We start from the raw sequence: 16,627 nt of genomic DNA, 5'->3' as shown, positions 1-16,627 counted from the left end.
GACTTGATGAGAATGATGTTCAAATCACCAAAAGGCAATGCATATACTATTAATGCTACCACTACAGTTACTGTAACTAATGACGCTAAGGGTTTTAAGGTGAAACGTTTAGGGGGAGTATCAATTAAACGAAAAAACTATATGCATGCAGGTTTTCCAAAGGGCATATAAACAATATCATAGGCAGAACCCCTCCGTAATAGCTAGAAATATCATTGAAACTTTTGAAGGAGCTAATTCGATTCAAGATTAAAAGTAATAGTGCCCTTTTTAAGAGTAAAAAGAGATTGGGGGGGGGGAACAACCCTCCTCCTAAGCCCCGTTCATTTTCCAAACACATCAAATCAAAATTTTAAGATAGCCATTTTGTTCAGCATTGTAGAACAATACAGCAGCAATGTCTCTAGGGATATTGGGTATGCTAACTCCTCACAACTATGCAATTGGCCCATGCTTTAAAACTAAATCAAAAGGCACTCTATGCATAGTTGCCGATAAGAAACCTCAGGAATATATCGAGAAAAACTGAGGGCATTAATTTTAAACTTTCGGGCTGCTACTATTACTACTTCTGCTGTTACAATTTAAATAAATCAAAAGAGTGTAAGTATATCGAGGTTGTCAAAGAGCATAGATGGAATTTTTTGGGAATGATATTAAGTTTCATTTTTCAGGTAAACTTGAGTAGGCATAAACTTTAATTAAACAAAACTATTTGTTTTAACAATAAAAACTGTTGAAAAAGTTTCTCCAACATACAAATAGCAAGCCGAAATTTTCTTTTTCAATGAAAAGAACTGTCAATAAAAAATGAACTGAAATTAATTTAATAAACTTTTACCACAAAATAAGTTTTTCACAGAAAAGAAAAGAGCTCCACTAAGCCAAAAATGATCATAAATAAAGTCAAATAACCTTTCAAGCTTAAAACTAACACAAATCATAATCAATAAATAAGTGAAACTCATTGACATGAGCAAGGCTGACAACCCCCATGCCTTCTCAAGATCAGAACATAACACTTTACTGAAAACAAAATAAATTTAAAATGTTTTCACTTTTTTGACTTTAATAAATGAAAAGTCATTAAAACTTTAAGGAATAAATATCAGTCTATGTATATTGAACTGACAATCCACGGTCATTTTTCTTTTCAGTAAAGTACTAATTATGTTCTGGTCTTTTGAAGACATGGGGGTTGTCAGCCCTAACTAATCCTGTTAATTTTTGCTTGTTTTGAGTTTGAATCGGTCAATTATTTCAATTTCTGTTCGTTTAGAGTTTCATTTGTTTATTGATGGTGATTTGTGGTAGTTTTACTCTTGGAAGGCTATTTGACTTTATTTCTGATCATTTTTGGCTTTGTGGAGCTCTTAACTTTTCTTTGGAAAACTTATTTTTTGGAAAAAAAAGTTTTTAAAATTAATTTTAGTAAAAGGAGAAAATACCCCTCTGAAAGTTGTGCACTCTTGATAAAACTTGAACCATTAAATTACAACGTCTGAGAGCTCCTTTTTTCCTCTTCTCCTACTGCATCAGTTGTTTGGTTTTGTACATTGGGATGGATAATAAAATCCTAAATGCTAACGAACATACTATTTACATATATCGATCGTAAACCTTTCAAGTTATCTGAATATTTGAATTTTGATTTAATGAACTTTAAAATTTTATTATGGTGTCGAATCATATGAGGGCCAAACTATTGTACTCTACTATTCAGTTCATTTTTTGTGTTGTTTCTTTGGAATTGCCGGTTATGTGTAAAACAGTGGAGGTTATCATTGATGTCAGATTCAATTTATGCTATCAAATAATGGGCTATTTTAGCTCATTATATTAAAATAGACAAGAGGTGCTCTTGATTTTGCATTTTGTATTGTTTTTATTGATAATAAAAGTTAGCCTAATTCTTCAACTTTGAGTTAAATCAAATTGTTATTTGATGTAAGTAATTGACAAGGCTGGGTTTCTGATTGCTATAGGGATGATGTATGAAAATGTGAAAAAGATGAATAGCTAAAAAACTTGTTTTATGGTGCTTGGCGAAAAAATGCTCATATAAGTAATGAAAAGGATATTGGTATTTTTGATAATAAATTTCTTGAGTTAGAATTGCTAATTATGGTTTGATTTTTTCCCATTTGGTATGAAAGCTAATTCTTTTCTTATTTTTCAGATGACCTTTTCCGAAGGTTGTTCACTCATTTGGAAAGATTTCAGAAGTTCATACTCAAACTTGAGTGTAGTCAAATGGTCGGTTTGGTGGGCATTCACCATGTGCTGTAATCTACAAGTACTGAACTATATACAGCCTCTTTGGCAAACTATAGCCCCCACTTCAACTGGAAGCTTGTATAATGGAATAGTAGAGGCACTACAAAACATACTAAGTAAGTAAGTTTGAATAACATTATTACTTCGTAAAAGATACTAAGTAAGTTTTTCTCCCTCTTTTTTCAACTCTATCCCAATTTATATGTGTCTCTTCTCTTTAAAAAAATAAATCATTTTTAGAAACTTTCCTATCTGCTAAATGTCCTTGTTTTATTCCAGTGTTTTATTATTGTATGTGTTTTAGTGTTTCATGAAATTCCAGTGTTTTATTATTGTATTGTGTGGAACACTACACGCCAAGCATCTTGGGCCAAGTACCACCTTTTTATACTTGTAATTGTTTTCTATTTCCTATAGTATTTATAAATGATTGATTGATTAATAAAAATCATTGAAGTCTCTGCTTTTGCCTTCTTTAAGTAAATGTTTAAAGTATGAGTTACTTTAAACATTTACTTTTTTGTGTAAGACTGCAAGTCCTACACGAGTCTGAAATCTTCTTTTCTTTGGCTGAATGTTTGTTAGAAAAATTAATGTAGTTTACAATTTGCCTGTTTCTGTATTTGTCTGTGTGTGTTTGTGTGTTTTTGTCTCTTTGTACCTGTGTGTCTGACCTTCTGTTTGCATGTTTTTGTGTTTCTGTCTCTCTCTCTCGTATCAGAAAATCATCTCTCATATCAGAAAATATACAAATCAAAGCTTCAAACTGTGGTTTTGTTCGAAACAAGATGAAAATAATCAAATGAATGCTTCAAAAGGAGTTGCTTTTGCTTAAAATATGGATGCGTGTGGCAAAAAAAGGATTCTTGCTTGAAATGCAATGAAATACAAGTGTCGTTGACACTTGAAATTACGTCATCTTCAGTTACATTGGGGGGTTCCCCACTTGATTAGCGGCCCGTAAGCTCTATCAAGACAAGTGTCATTGACACGCAAAATTACGCCATCCTCAATAAATCTGAAGAGGATTAACGGTGAAGAAAAAAAGAGTAGTGCCTATGGGCGGGCTTAAAAGCCTTGTGGGGTAACTACTAATGTTTTCTTTTTAAATTCGAACAAAGAGTTCAGTTATTCATGCTCTGAACGAAAATGAGAAAATGTTTCGATCATTCTCATGGAACCATGTTGGTTAATCGGGGGGATGCTACTCGTTGTTACCTAAATAACATTTTTAATTTTCTAGGTCTCAGGACTAAAATATTTGAATTGCTTGTCAATGCTTGTCAATGTCGTGCTTGTCAATCTATGCGTGTCCCAGGTACAACGAAAAATATTAACAAATCTTTTAACAGGCCTTGGTCATTAAATTCAAAACATTTAGTAGAAAAACTTGAAATCCTTACAAAGTAAAGATAAATCACAGTAATTTTTTGTCTGCTAAAATAGCATTGATGTCACCCTTTTTAAGAAATTTAAATTCTTAAATTTTCTAGATTTCATTTTGATCAATAGATTTTCGAAATTTAAGTAATAATTTTTCTAATGAAATTTTCTTGGCGTGCCTGTGAAGAGCCTTGAGAATTTTCACAAGGAATAATTAATTCGGTTTTTGAACAGAAAACAGTTCGCTTTGCTAAAACACAGAAATTGAAAAAAAAGGAAATTCCGAAAATTGGATCTTTTTTGGTCAACATTTATATTTGCAGGTGCTCTTGCTACTTTGGCCGTTGCTTACTCAAGAGTAAATTGGAGTAAATGGGGCGAATTCACTTTGGCTCTTTGTGCTTTGATTAGTGGCTTTCTATTAAGCTTCATGGCATCAACACGTCACCTTTGGGTTGCGTATATGTGCTACATTCTTTTCAAAATCATTTATCAAGTTCTTATAACAGTGTCCAAGTAAGTTGTTTGTTTATTTCTTGTGTCTCCCACCCTGTGTATGAAAAATGTCAGGAATAAGAGAGAAAACCTGAGAATCTTAATATTTTTCACGTGGATATGAATCTAAAGTTCACCCCCTCTCCCTACTACGTTCCTACCTGTACTTAGTTGAAAGGAAGATAGTGATTTCATTTTCATTGCAGAATTTATTTCTTCTAGTCTAAGGCCCCTTGAAAGTTGTTTTGAGGCTTTTCTTGCACCCGAACGGTCATTGAAGAAGCGAAAAAACAGAATGCTGTGGCCTTTCTTGGTTTTCAAAATATGGCAAAAACCCTTTTGAAAATATCTTTGATCAAAAGAAGGCGTATGTGTTCTAATTCTGTATGCGTGTGCATGTTGGAAGGTCGTAAATTGAGAACAAATTTCTCTGATTCTTATAAAAATGTATACACCGCTTACAGCTTAGGGGAAAATGTTATTCAGGCGGCATACATTTTTGTGTACGATTTCTGTGATCTTGTGATTTTGTGATTTTTGTGATTAGAGTTAAAAGTAAAGATCCATTCTAGTAGTGTCTAGGGTTAATTTAAAGCGGAAATCCAGGAAGTGTAACTTATTTCCGCGGAGCTATGATGTTGGTAGACTCCAGGATGAGAATTTGAGAGAAACTTTCCAAGAACAGTTGAATACTAAATTGTATAGTTTGAAATTTAACAACGTAGAAGATGGATGGAATAATTTTAGGAAAATAGTGTGAAGTCGCTGATGGCGTCTTAGTGAAGAAAGTTTGAAACGCAGCTAGGAATAGTAGTGAAAATAGAGGAGGGAAGGGGCTTGTGCAAGAATTATCTGAGTGATGGGTATTATGAAAATAAGGGGAATGCAAAGAAAGTTGAGAAAGTATTAAAATATGAATTAAGGAGATTTCAATCGGATACCATGGATGAAATTGACGACGATTTGGAAGATGCAGCCAGATAGCGCAATATTAAAATATTGTAGGCTACTGTCATGAATTGAGTATGTTGATGAATTGAGAGGGAATAATCTATCTGGGCTTGTTCCAGTCAAAAAAAGGAATGGGGCCACAGTTAGTGATAAAGGAAGAGTTAAAGAGAGATGGGCAGGCCATTTTGAGAATTGGCTAATCCGTGATAGGATTAAAGGAAAAGATATAGAAGAGAATGAAAAGTTTGTGAGACTTCAAATGTGAAGGAAGATTTATTTTGTGAGGGAGAATTATTGCCAGTTCTATAAGGATTAAAAGACAATAAGGCCCCAGTTGCTGATTGTGTGGCAAATGAGTTTCTGGAATATAGTGGTAAAGAGGTTCGAGATAGGCTACTGAAGATACCGAGATAGGACTATGAATATGATTTTAAAAAAAAGAGAAACTTTTGGGTACGGTTTTTGGGAAACTCTAATTGAACCCCTTTGTAATAAAGTTGATAAGAGTGAATGTGGTAATTATAGAGACGTTAATTACCTGGTTAATAAAAAGGCCTGGTTTCTAGAGGAAGCAAATTACTTAGTTGAATGATACTTTTTGACTCAGAGATACTGTAAATAAAGTTTTCAGAAAAGAACAGTGTGGTTTTAGGAAGGGTAGAGGATATGTCGACCAAATTTTCACTCTCAAGTTAATAACTGAGAAGTGCCTGAGTTGTTAAACAGCTTCGGTTCTCAGTTTTATAGATTATGAGCAAGCATTCGATTCTGTTGATAGAAGATTACTTAGCAAATCACTTAGTTGAATGATACTTTTTGACTCAGAGATACTGTAAATAAAGTTTTCAGAAAAGAACAGTGTGGTTTTAGGAAGGGTAGAGGATATGTCGACCAAATTTTCACTCTCAGGTTAATAATTGAGAAGTGCCAGATTTGTCAAACACCTTCGGTTCTCAGTTTTATAGATTATGAACAAGCATTCGATTCTGTTGATAGAAGAGCTTTAACAAAGGTCTTTTCCATGTATGGTATAACAGACAAATACACTAAAGTGATTAATGCTATGTACGAGAATAACACTGCTGCGGTTAAGGTAGGAAATGAGGTTAGTATCTGGTTTTGTATTAAATCGGGGGTTAAGCAGGGTTGAGAGATGCTGTAGACAAAGTTTTAAGAGAAGAACAGTGCGGTTTTAGGAAGGGTAGAGGATGTGTCGACCAAATTTTTACTCTTTGAGTAATAACTGAGAAGTGCCTGAGTCATCAAATGACTTCGTATTAAATCAGGAGTTAAGCAGAGTTGCATTCCATCTCCATTTGTATTGACAATTTTAATGTAGTTTGTCCTAAGGAACGAAGTATAGACAATGAGAGAGCACTGAGTCAAATGAGAAGTAAAGCTACCCTGTACTTAGATTATGATGATGTAAGCACCCTAGATGAAAATGTTAGCAAAATGAATAAATTTTTTGAGGTTTAGTGAGTCGTTTGCTTCGTTTATTTTTGCCCGGTTACATGGAACTCTTCCAATTGTAATTCAGCCTCCTATTTTTGCATCCGAAACCTCTTTATATTGCCTGCTATGTAGTGTTAATACGAGAGTTGTTACCACACCCTGCGTTCGGTCTGATTCTAGCCCTCTGGTTACTTCTTCAAGAGTTTGGAATATACTTCCAGCTGTAGCTGAGGGCTACCATTCATTTGGCACATTCAAGCGTCTGGTGGCTGATTTTTTAAAGGGCAAAATTAATTTATAAATAGTTGAAGATTTTTTTTTTTCATTTATATGCTTTGGATGGTTTTTTTTTCAGATGGCTGATTTCCTAAAGTTTAATTTTTAAAATTTTCCAATCTTAGTGCGGAATTTGTTGAAAAGCTCGACATCAGCCTTTAGTCCTATATAAATAGCGACTTTGTTATGACGCGAAGTATGGTTATAATTAATTTTAAAAATTCGTTACCTAGATTTATAAAGGTCAAATATTTTAAACACATGTTTATTACTTAACGTCCAGAAAGGTCTGATTAATCAAAAAAAGAAAGAAATAAATCAGCTGTAATGGTTTGCGACATTTCAACGTGTGGAGAACAGTTGTGGGGATAAACCTGAGGTATGAAGTTTAAACTTTCCGACATGTTGAAGGAATGTTAAAAAAGGCTGAAGTGCAACCAGTCCCCCTTCCATATCCTTTTAGCCACAATCTCCTCAAAGACATCTGATTAAAATTCGTTACCTAGATTTATAAAGGTCAAATATTTTAAACACGTATGTTTATTACTTAACGTCCAGAAAAATCTGATTAATCAAAAAAAGAACGAAATAAATCAGCTGTAATGGCTTGCGACATTTCAACGTGTGGAGAACAGTTGTGGGGATAAACCTGAGGTATGAAGTTTAAACTTTCCGACATGTTGAAGGAATGTTAAAAAAAGGCTGAAGTGCAACCAGTCCCCCTTCCATATCTTTTTAGCCACAGTTTCCTCAAAGACATCTGATTAAAATTCGTTACCTAGATTTATACAGGTCAAATATTTTAAACACATATGTTTATTACTTAACGTCCAGAAAGGTCTGATTAATCAAAAAAAGAAAGAAATAAATCAGCTGTAATGGTTTGCGACATTTCAACGTGTGGAGAACAGTTGTGGGGATAAACCTGAGGTATGAAGTTTAAACTTTCCGACATGTTGAAGGAATGTTGAAAAAAAGGCTGAAGTGCAACCAATCCCCCTTCCATATCTTTTTAGCCACAATCTCCTCAAAGACATCTGATTAAAGTTCGTTACCTAGATTTATAAAGGTCAAATATTTTAAACACATATGTTTATTACTTAACGTCCAGAAAGGTCTGATTAATCAAAAAAAGAAAGAAATAAATCAGCTGTAAGGGCTTGTGACATTTCAACATGTGGAGAACAGTTGTGGGGATAAACCTGAGGTATGAAGTTTAAACTTTCCGACATGTTGAAGGAATGTTGAAAAAAAGGCTGAAGTGCAACCAGTCCCCCTTTCATATCTTTTTAGCCACAATCTCCTCAAATACATCTGATTAAAGTTCGTTACCTAGATTTATAAAGGTCAAATATTTTAAACACATATGCTTATTACTTAACGTCCAGAAAGGTCAGATTAATCAAAAAAAGAAAGAAATAAATCAGCTGTAATGGCTTGTGACATTTCAACGTGTGGAAAACAGTTGTGGGGATAAACCTGAGGTATGAAGTTTAAACTTTCCGACATGTTGAAGGAATGTTGAAAAAAAGGCTGAAGTGTAACCAGTCCCCCTTCCATATCTTTTTAGCCACAATCTCCTCAAAGACATCTGATTAAAGTTCGTTACCTAGATTTATAAACGTCAAATATTTTAAACACATATGTTTATTACTTAACGTCCAGAAAGGTCTGATTCATCAAAAAAAGAAAGAAATAAATCAGCTGTAATGGCTTGCGACATCGGATCTTTTTTTTTGCAAAGATAAAACAAAGCTTTTTTATGAATGATCTTGAGAGGCGTTTATATTATTATTTTAAGAAACAAACAATTCCAACCAGGTTGAACATGTAAAAATTCTAACTTGTGTTTTACCCATTGATATTGGCTCATATTTTTAAAATACTGAAAAACTGAGTTCAGTGGTTCAGTTGTTGAAAAGCTTAACTTCAGCCTTTAGTCCTATATGAATATATGTAATTCAGTATGGGTACTGATGGTATCTGCGGGGTGGCTCTTGATTTTAGCGTTGATTTTCTATTTAAATTCGTGAGCCTGTTGCGTAAATTGACATTCTAATCTGGAATAGTGCCAATCATTTTTGTGTGAAGTAAATCGATACCCGTGATAAAGCGAGCTAAACTTTCTCACCTTTGCAATGCGTATAGACCCATTACTATGTTGATTACATTACCGTTGTGTCTTATATTTAAAATTTAATTTTTTTTTTATTAGTCAATATATTTATGGGTGTTATATGTGTCATATAGATGTTATATTGATCCTGTAGATCCTATATTTGTCATTTATTTAATTAATGAAATTGCGTCATATATCACATACAGAAAAAAGTCCTCGACTTTTTCTTAGCTGGATATAGTAAAGGACAGCCCCAAGATGAGTTGCTCAAATATAACATCATATACTTTGTATAACAGTTGTTGAATTTGTCTTTTGTGAATGAACTCTCTTTCCTTCTGTCACGTCTTCTTCTTTTTCTTTCGTTTTTATTGCTTTTTTTCTCTTTGTTTTTCTGTTTTTTTTTCTTTCTATTTTTGTCAGTACTTGTTTTTGAATTTTATGTGCTTAATCGAGTAATAGCTTAATATGTGTAATTTGTTTTTCTTGATTATCCTACTTTACAGGTCATAGAGCCTTTGTGGGATCTCTGACTGTGTTATTGAGTTTTTTTTTTTTTTTTTTTTTGTTTTTTTTAAGAAAACTAAATGTATCTGTATCTGAAAAATGTATCTGTATCAGGGTATATGTATCTTGTGACAGAGATACTAGTGACTCAGATGAATTTTACTTACAGTTACAGGAGCAAATAGACAGGGTACTAGGTAGAAATATGGTTGTTTTTATTAGGAGAGTTTAACGCCCAGTTTGGTAGAAATAGGGATAGATGGTATCCTAGCCTAGGTAAATTTGGTGTAGGAAAAGAAAACAGTAATGGTAGAAAACTACCATTCACGTGATGGTAGGACAGCAAACCTTATTGATTATGTTATTGTAAACCGAAGACTAGCAGGATCAATACAAGATACTAGGGTATATGGGAGTGCTGTTATTGATCTTAAAAGTAAATTTCACCATCTAGTAGTGTCTAAGGTTAATTTAAAGCTGAAATTTAGGAAGGGTAAATACCTCCCGGGAAGTTATGATGTTAATAGACTCCAGGATGAGAATTTGAGAGAAAATTTCCAGGAACAGTTGAATACTAAACTTGAGAGTTTAAAATTTGACAATGTGGAAGATGGATGGAATAATTTTATAAAAACAATGTTTGAAGTTGCTGATGGTGTCTTAGGGAAGAAAGTTAAGACTGCAGCTAGGAATATTAGTGAAAAAGCTTTATGTTTAGTAGAGAGTAGAAAGGGTTTGTACAAGAATTATCTGAGTGATGGATCATATGAAAACAAAAGGAATGTAAAGAAAGTGGAGGAAGTATTAAAACATGAATTAGATGTGAAGTGGAGGACATGGATAAAATTGCTGAGGATTTGGAAGATACAGCTAGAAGGCATAATAGTAATATATTATACTGGCATGTTAATAAATTGAGAGGGAGTAGTCCATCCGGAAATGTCCCAGTTAAAGATAGGAACGGGGCCACAATTAGTGATAAGGAAAGGGTTAAAGAGAGATGGGCAAACATTTTGAGAATGTGCTAAACCGAGATTCAGTTGCAGGAAAATATATAAATGAAAATGAAAAAGTTATGATACCTTGGATGTGAAGGAAGGTTTGTTTTGTGAGGAGGAATTAGCGACAGTACTAATAGGATTGAAAAATAATAAGGCTCCAGGTGCTGATAGTGTGATAAATGGGTTTCTTAAATATGGTGGCTCTGACGTTAGAAACCACTGTATAAGAAAGGTGACGAGAGTGAGTGTCGTAATTATCGAGGCATTAGTCTGTTCTTTGTAGGTAGCAAATTATTTAGTAATATGATACTTTTTCGACTGAGAGTTGCTGTTGACAAAGTTTTAAGGGAAGAACAGTGCCGTTTTAGAAAAGGTAGAGGATGTGTCGACCAAGTTTTTACTTTTTAGGTTATTAATTGAGAAGTGCCTTCGTTGTCAAGCACCTTTCATCCTCAGTTTTATACATTATAAGCTACTGTTCGATTCTGTTGATAGAATAGCTTTAGCAAAGGTCTTATCCTTATATGGTATACCAGACAAATACATTAAACTGATTTATGCTATGTACGAGGATAATACTGCTGCGGTTAAGGTAGGAAATGAGGTTAGTAGCTGGTCTTGTATTAAATCAGGAGTTAAGCAGAGTTGTGTTCTATCCCCCTTTATATGGATCATTTTGATGGAATTTGTCTTAAGGAGTACAGGAAAGGCAATTGGAAAAACTGTCCTGGACTTAGATTATGCTGATGATTTAAGCATATTAGATGAAAGTGTGAGTAAAATGAATGAGTTTCTAGAGGTTTCACGAGTTCAGGGTGCTAGAATATGTTTGAAAATTAATGTTAAGAAGACTAAATCACTAAGGCTAGGAATAAGGGAAGATGGAAAGATAACGTTGGGTAACGAAAAGATTGATCAGGTTGGCAAATTCGCTTACTTGGTTGTATTATTAGTAACGATGGTGGAAGCAGTGAAGATGTTAAAAGTAGAATAGCCAAGGCTTATGGTGTTTTTTCACCGTTAAAAAAAGATGGAATAATAGGAAGATAAGTCTGCAAACCAAGATTTGAATATTGTAAGCTACAGCGATGACTGTGGTCAAATATGGCTCTGAAGCATGGACGCTCCGAAAAGCGAATGAAAATTTACTATATGTTTTCCAGAGAAATTGCCTACGGATTGTTTTGGGTACCCGGCTGACTGACTGTATTTCAAACAGTAGTTTGTACGAAAAATGTGGTTAATTCCCACTTCTAGGGCCATAATGAAAGAAAGGTTGAGATGGCTAGGCCACGTTCTGCGGATGAAGGATGGCAGATTTCCGAAGACTGTCCTTTTTGGCCAGCTGGGGCTAAACGGAAAGCAGGTCGTCCTCGTCTGGGGTGGGAGGATGTTATAAATAAAGATTTAAAGGAAATGGGAACTTCCTGGGAGGGTGTAAAGAGGGAGGCCTTGAATAGATTGGGCTGGAGGAGGGGCGTGCGTAGCTGTGTTGGGCTCAGGAGGCTTGGTGCTGCGGTGAGTTATTATTATTAGTAGTAGTAGTATCAGGGTGCTAGAATAGGTTTGAAAATAAATTTTAGGATGACTAGAGTCGCTAAGACTAGGAATAAGTGAAGGTGAAAACGTTATGCTGGATAACGGGAAGATTGATCAAGTGGACAGCTTCATGTACCTAGATAGTATTATTAGTAAAGATGGTGGGTGCAGTGAAGATATTAAAAGTAGAATAGTAAAGGCCCAGGGTAATTTTTCACAGTTGAAAAAAGTTTGGAAGAATAGGAAAATAAGTATGTGAACTAAGATTAGAATATTCCAGAGAAATTGCCTACAGATTGTTTTTTAGTACCCGGCTGACAGACCGTATTACAAACAGTAAATTGTACGAAATATGAGGTTCAAAACCGCTTTCTAGGGCTATATTGAGAGAAAGGTTGAGATGGCTACTGCAAGTTCTGCGGATGAAGGATGACAGACTGCCAAAGATTTTCCTTGTCAGCCAACCGTCTAGGGCCAAACATAAAGCAGGTTGTCCCCGAATGGGGTTGGAGGATGTTGTAAGGGAACATTTAAGAGAAATTGGAACTTCCTAGGAGGGTGCAAAGAGGGAGACTGGATAGATTGAAAGGGAGGAGGAGCGTGTGTGGCTGTGTCGGCCTCAGGCGGCTTGGTGCCGCAGTGAGTTGATAGTAGTTGTAGAATAGTCTATAAAATAGTTGAAAATTCCCATGAAGAAGTTTCCACAAGGACACCGAGGATTATCAGATATTGAGCATATAAGCTTTTTAATTATTTCATTCTTTTGTTATGTTTATCGTGTATCAACCAGTGCTGTCACTTACTTGAAGTACTACTTAAGTAAAATTTTCCATTACTTGTACTTGTACTTAAGTAAAAACTCTAGGATGTACTTATTACTTGATACTTAAGTAAGATTACGAAATACTTATTACTTTAAGATACTGATAATGTACTTGTTTTTCTAATACTTTACCTTTGACACGAAAATTTTTTGTGCGTGTGCTTTGGAAAACATCGCCTTTGGATTTCGAGTAAACTCAGATATAGCTTCGTGTCTTATTTTTGGATGTGAAATAAGGTATTTGTTTATGACGACGAAAAATTATAGTATGATTATCACTTGGTTTAATTTTGTTTAAAAGTTGTATAATAAAAATTGAAATTACTTCACAGTTCACTGGTCGACAGTGAGCTAACATCCCTTGTTTTGTGCTAAATGTTGCATACTGTAGTCCATTTGGGCTTATGCTTCTGACATTGGTGTTTGAGTTTTGTGATCTTGTCAACTTAACCAGATTTCTGCCATTTCATCATATTTAGGACCATATTATTGGTAAAACTACTGGAGCTATGAATCTTTACTCATCTAAATGTTGTCTGCAATCGACAAGTCTAGGGAATTCTAGCTGGATGCAATTCAGTGGTATTTTGTCAAATTCATTCCAGCAAATTCAGGTATTCAGACGAATCTGACTTCAGATTTGTCACTCCATTCATAAGTTATAGGCCCTACTGAATTAAAGGGAAACTCAACTTTCTTAAGAATTGAAACCCCCTCCCCCTCGCCCTATTTGAGATAGGGTTTGTGATACCAGAATTTGATATGAGCCCTGATCTTAGGCATCTTTGGTCTAGCTTTCATTCAGATCTGTTGCTCCATTCGCAAGTTATACTAAATTTAAACAGAAAACTAAAATTTTTTCAGCAATTAAAACCCACTCTCCCTTGTTATATTTGAGCTAGGGTCTTCTTCCTAAAACTTGATAAGTGTCATGGTCTTAGGCCTCTTTGGTTCAATTTTCATTCATATCCATCACCCCGGTCGCAAGTTACTCTGAATTAAACGAAAAACTTTTCTTTAGCAGGTAAAGCCCCCTCTCTCTTGTTCTATTTGAGCTAGGGTCTTCATCTTTCAACTTGATATGTCTCGTGGTCCTTGGCAACTATGGTTCAATGTTCATCCAAATCTGGATGAACATCCAGACACATGGCTACCCAAGACGTCCGAACATCCGGACGTCTTAAGTAGCCATGTTGGCTTATTGGATCCCAAAAAAAGAAAGAATAGCATATCATCATCCAGGCATCATCACCTATTTGAATGGTGGAAAAAATCCATCAAGATAGGTTTTTGAGATCTGTCTGTCCGTCCACCGGTCTGTGCATCGAGTATAGAGGGAGAACTGCCAGTCAGATTTGGATTAAAGTTGAACTATTTGGATTAAAATTGAGCTTAATTAGGGCGATGGGGAGGGGGCTTTAAGTGCTAAAAAAGTTGAGTTTTTCGTTTAACTCAGTTTAACTTGCGAATGAAGTAATGGATCTCAATGAAAATTAAGCCAAAGACGCCAGTCGGATTTGGATTAAAATTGAAATAATTGGATTAAAATTGAGCTTAATTAGGGCGATGGGGAGGGGGCTTTAAGATTTTAAAAAAAATTGAGTTTTTCATTTAATTCAGTGTAACTTGCGAATGGAGGGATGAATTTCGATGAAAATTGAATAAAGATGCCTAAGAGTATGATACGCATTGAGTTCTGTGACGAGACCCTAGCTCAATTAGGGCGAGGGAGAGTGGGCTTTAAGTGCTAAAAAAGTTGAGTTTTTCGTTTAACTCAGTTTAACTTGCGAATGAAGTAATGGATCTCAATGAAAATTAAGCCAAAGACGCCAAAAACCATAAGACACATGATGTTTGAAGATGAAGACCCTATCTTAATTAGGGCGAGGGGGGGGGGGTTAAGTGGTAAAAAAAAGTTGAGTTTTCCATTTAATTCAGTAAAACTTGCGAGTGGAGTGATTGATCTCAATGGAAATTGAACCAAAGATGCCTAAGACCATGAAAAACATCGATTTGGAACGAGGGGGAGTGGGTTTTAAGTGCTGAAAAAGGTCGAGCTAAAGTACTTGATACTTGATACTTAAGTAAGAATTTGGAAAGTACTTATCACTTGATACTTAAGTAAAAACAATGAGTACTTAATACTTGATACTTAAGTCAAAATTTGAGTACTTGTTGCAGCACTGGTATCAACTATGCCCATGAACATTATGTGTCAAAAGGGGACTTCTTTTGAAAATACTTCAGCAGAGACGCTATTTTTTCGGTCCGTATCATCTTTGATTTTACCAGTATGGTAAATAGGGTTTAACAAATGATTTATGTGCCCATAGATATTTAAAAAGCCCAACCCTTTAATGGAGGGGATTCAGAATTTTTTCTTTTGGGGACTGAAACGAAAAATTATATTTTTTAAGTTGCCAATTTATTTTGTTGAAGAAAAGAGGTATCCTTTACGTTGATTTTGGGGATGGGACAAACCTCCTTAACCGTCAGGATTCCGCTTGACTAGAATCTGCTTCTCCATGGTAGTAGGCGAAAAACTTAATTAGGCGTCTTTTTCTAGCTATGAGATTGCCAAAGATTTGAATATGCATTGTTATGGACTGATTTTCGGTTTCAACACATTTCTTGCTTTGATTCTGCAATCCATTTTGACAACTATTGTGGCCAGTGGAGTTGGTCTTGGTTTACCTCCAAGAGATCAAGTAAGTTTCTTGTATCTGAGCTTATCTAGTTTGACGTTTTTTTTGTTTTTTTTTTTTAACATAATATCTGTCGTTTTTTTTTCAACTAATCAAACGGTTCGCGATGATGAACTACAAATAAGGAACGACTCTTGCAAATAATAACCAAAACTCTAAAAAGGGAGTTTTGATAATACTATATAAATGAAAACGAATTGGATTTTTATGGTGGTTCCAAATAAATAAAGTTTATTTGGAACACACCAAAAGTTACAAGCTAAAGAGCAATATACCCCCAGAAAGGCGAGTGATCTTAAACTTGACGGAAATCCTATCTATACAAATCTTGAACTTTGGATTTTCCCGAGAAGGATGATGTCGGATGTGTGTTTAGTTGTGTGTTTTGTTTTCCCCAGTGGTGATAATGGCCCTATGAAATCGGGGAAAACTTCATTAGAAAGGAAAGAAACTAGAAAGTCTTTGTGCCATTTTTAAGTATCAAAAAAGATTGTTCGCTAGCAAAGTGGCGTTTTCCACCGTTTTTTGGCGCAAAACGACAGCTTTGGCCCAAAAAGCGCCAAATAGCCATAAAGTGAAATTTCTGAGATAGTCATTCGATCTAAAATTATCGAAATACTATATGATAAGTTTTCTAGTTTCAGAGGTAGTGATGCCGCGCGATTGCGCATTTGTTTCTAAAGATGCACGTAGTTCAATGATTAATATAAACACTTATTTTGAATTTTCATTTAACTAAGCTGATTCATTTGAGACTTGAAAAATTATGTATCGTGGTGTATAATTGTGCATCAGCTATCATGGAGGATGGCTTGAGGGATCTTTGTGTAGGGGGAGGGGGGTGTACTTGATGCCTCACAACTCGGGTTTTTATGCCCAAATTTCCTTACTCTCCGTGAACCTTCGAATAAATATAGAAGGAGGGTTGGGATAGGGCGGGGGTTAAAAAGTATTCCCTAATTTCCATTGTTTCTCAGGCACTACTAGATTATCTCCTGGTGGCGGAGATTACAAGCCTTACCAGGAGCTTTGTTTTCAACAGTATTTAAATGGGAATATTTCTCATTTCCGCCGAATATATGTAAAACGAATAATG

The 16,627-nt window shown here is 35.0% G+C and overlaps 1 protein-coding gene across 1 annotated transcript in view; it reads left to right on the top strand.

The window, feature by feature from the left end:
* Positions 1-16,627, top strand: part of LOC136042933 (thiamine transporter 1-like) — a 43,851-nt gene that overhangs the window by 21,164 nt on the left and 6,060 nt on the right. The window contains exons 5-7 of the mRNA XM_065727849.1: positions 2,180-2,393; positions 3,984-4,176; positions 15,393-15,534. Coding sequence (XP_065583921.1) covers positions 2,180-2,393; positions 3,984-4,176; positions 15,393-15,534 — 549 coding nt within the window. The remainder of the gene's footprint in view (positions 1-2,179; positions 2,394-3,983; positions 4,177-15,392; positions 15,535-16,627) is intronic.

The sequence above is a fragment of the Artemia franciscana genome, chromosome 2, assembly GCF_032884065.1.
Source record: "Artemia franciscana chromosome 2, ASM3288406v1, whole genome shotgun sequence".
Lineage (NCBI taxonomy): Eukaryota > Metazoa > Arthropoda > Branchiopoda > Anostraca > Artemiidae > Artemia > Artemia franciscana.
The sequence above is the reverse complement of the archived record's forward strand: the minus strand, read 5'-3'. Positions and strand labels throughout refer to the sequence as shown.